The 2,251-nt window shown below is 47.0% G+C and overlaps 1 protein-coding gene across 1 annotated transcript in view; it reads right to left on the bottom strand.

Moving 5' to 3' along the window:
• Window positions 1-421: 421 nt before the first annotated feature.
• Window positions 422-2,251, bottom strand: part of LOC135100138 (uncharacterized) — a 9,734-nt gene continuing 7,904 nt past the window's right edge. Inside the window, exon 2 of the mRNA XM_064003102.1 lies at window positions 422-1,068. Coding sequence (XP_063859172.1) covers window positions 422-1,068 — 647 coding nt within the window. The remainder of the gene's footprint in view (window positions 1,069-2,251) is intronic.

Here is a 2,251-nt window from a genome sequence, read left to right as displayed (position 1 = left end):
GTAATGCGGCCTCGTGGAAGGAAAGTGCGGCCTCGTAGGGAGGAAAGGGTGGCCTCGTATGAGGGAGATGGTGGCCTCGTAGGAGGGAGATGGTGGCCTCGTAGGGAGAAAAGGGTGGCCTCGGAGGGAAATGGTGACCTCGTAGGGAGGAAAGTGTGGCCTCGTAGGAGGGAGATGGTGGCGTCGTAGGGAGGAAATGGTGGCCTCGTAGGAGGCAGATGGTGGCCTCGTAGGGAGAAAAGGGTGGCCTCGTAGGAAGGAGATGGTGGCCTCGTAGGGAGAAAAGGGTGGCCTCGTAGGAGGGAGATGGTGGCCTCGTAGGAAGGGAAGTGTGATCTCTTTGGGGAGGAGATTATGGCTTCGTAGAGTGTGGGCTGGTTGAGGGAGGAGAGTGCGGCCTAGTGGGGAGGAGGGTGTGGGTTCATGGGGAGGAGAGTGTGGACTTGTGGGGTGGAGAGGGTGGGTGGAGAGTGTGGCCTCCTGGGGAGGAGAGTGTGTCCTCGCGGGGAGGAGAGTGTAGTTCATAAGGAGAAGAGTGTGGCCTCGTGGGGAGGAGAGTGTGGGTTCGTGGGCAGGAGAGTGTGGCCTTGTGGGGTGGAGAGGGTGGCCTCGTGGGAGGTGGAGGGTGTGGTCTCCTGGGGAGGAGAGTGTGTCCCCATGGGGAGGAGAGTGTAGGTTCGTAAGGAGAAGAGTGTGGCCTCGTGGGGAAGAGTGTGGCCTCGTGGGGAGAAGAGTGTGGCCTCGTAGGGAGAAGAGAGTGGCCTCGTAGTGAGGAGAGTGTGGGCTCGTTGGGAAGGAGAGTGTGGCATCGTGGGGAGGAGTGCGGCCTCGTGGGGGGAGAGGGTGGCATCGTGGCGATGAGAGTGTGGCCTCGTGGGGAGGAGAGTGTGGGCTCGTGGAGAGGAAAGTGTGGCCTCGTGGGGAGGAGAGTGTGGCCTCGTGGGAGGAGAGTGTGGGCTCGTGGAGAGGAAAGTATGGCCTCGTGGGGAGGAGAGTGTGGCCTCGTGGGAAGGAGATTGTGGGCTCGTGGGGAGGAGAGTGTGGGATCGTCAGACAGGAAATTATGGCCTTGGGACACATGGAAGAAGAGTATAGTCTCTTGATGGGCTGTTGTGGCCTCGCATTATATCTGCACCAAGACCAATAAAAGACCAAAAGAGCCCAGCGCGCCTCACACTCCTTATGAAACTTTCCTCCTGCCTCAGTGCCCACTGCCACGCCTCATCCTTCACGTTTCCTATTGAAACTTACCGAATCTCTCTCTCTCTAACGGCACGCAAAAGAAGGAAACAAATGAAACACTATGTCTCAAAGCTAATTTCCACCTCTGTTATATTATCGTTGACTAGTGAGTGAAAGAATAATGCTTTACCTACATACTGAGACAAGCTAACAACAATCGTGTACTATAAATTCACATTAAAATAAATTTCGTTTCAGAACTGTGAATATCTCGATTATTCTGAGAACGGGAGGAATTATTCGATGCATACAATAAACGACTCCCTGTGAATGAATGCTAAAGAAGGTAATTAATGACAAAGTGAAACAGCAACTTTTGTGAAATAATCCCATGTGATCATGGAACAGTAAAAGAGCATCATGCCAACTATAGCCTCGACTTCCTTCTTGAAGCAATGTACCACAACCAATTGTTTAAATATAAATGCCACCAAATACTTGTCTGACGCAAGCGTTCGTGTAGTAGTAGAGGCGCCTCATTCTTCTAAAGTAGGCATAGAACAGACCAGATCCTCTTGCCGTAATTTACGAAGGTGTTACCTAAGAGAAAAACTACAGTACCTTATTCCATACATATATATATATATATATATATATATATATATATATATATATATATATATATATATATATATATATATATATATATATATATATATATATATATATATATATATATATATATATATATATATACTATACAGAGAGAGAGAGAGAGAGAGAGAGAGAGAGAGAGAGAGAGAGAGAGAGAGAGAGAGAGAGAGAGAGAGAGAGGTGGTGGAAGGAGGCAGGGTATACTAAACTCATGGAGGCAAGATATTTATAGCGAAACCTGAAAACAACATTCAGTTGTTGTTGTTGTTGATGTTGTTGTTGTTGTTGTTGTTGTTGTTGTCATTATTATTATTATTATTATTATTATTATTATTATTATTATTATTATTGTTATTATTATTGTTATTGTTATTATTTTTATATTGCGAAAACTACTACTACTACTACTACTACT

This window comes from Scylla paramamosain, chromosome 4 (assembly GCF_035594125.1).
Source record: "Scylla paramamosain isolate STU-SP2022 chromosome 4, ASM3559412v1, whole genome shotgun sequence".
Lineage (NCBI taxonomy): Eukaryota > Metazoa > Arthropoda > Malacostraca > Decapoda > Portunidae > Scylla > Scylla paramamosain.
The sequence above is the reverse complement of the archived record's forward strand: the minus strand, read 5'-3'. Positions and strand labels throughout refer to the sequence as shown.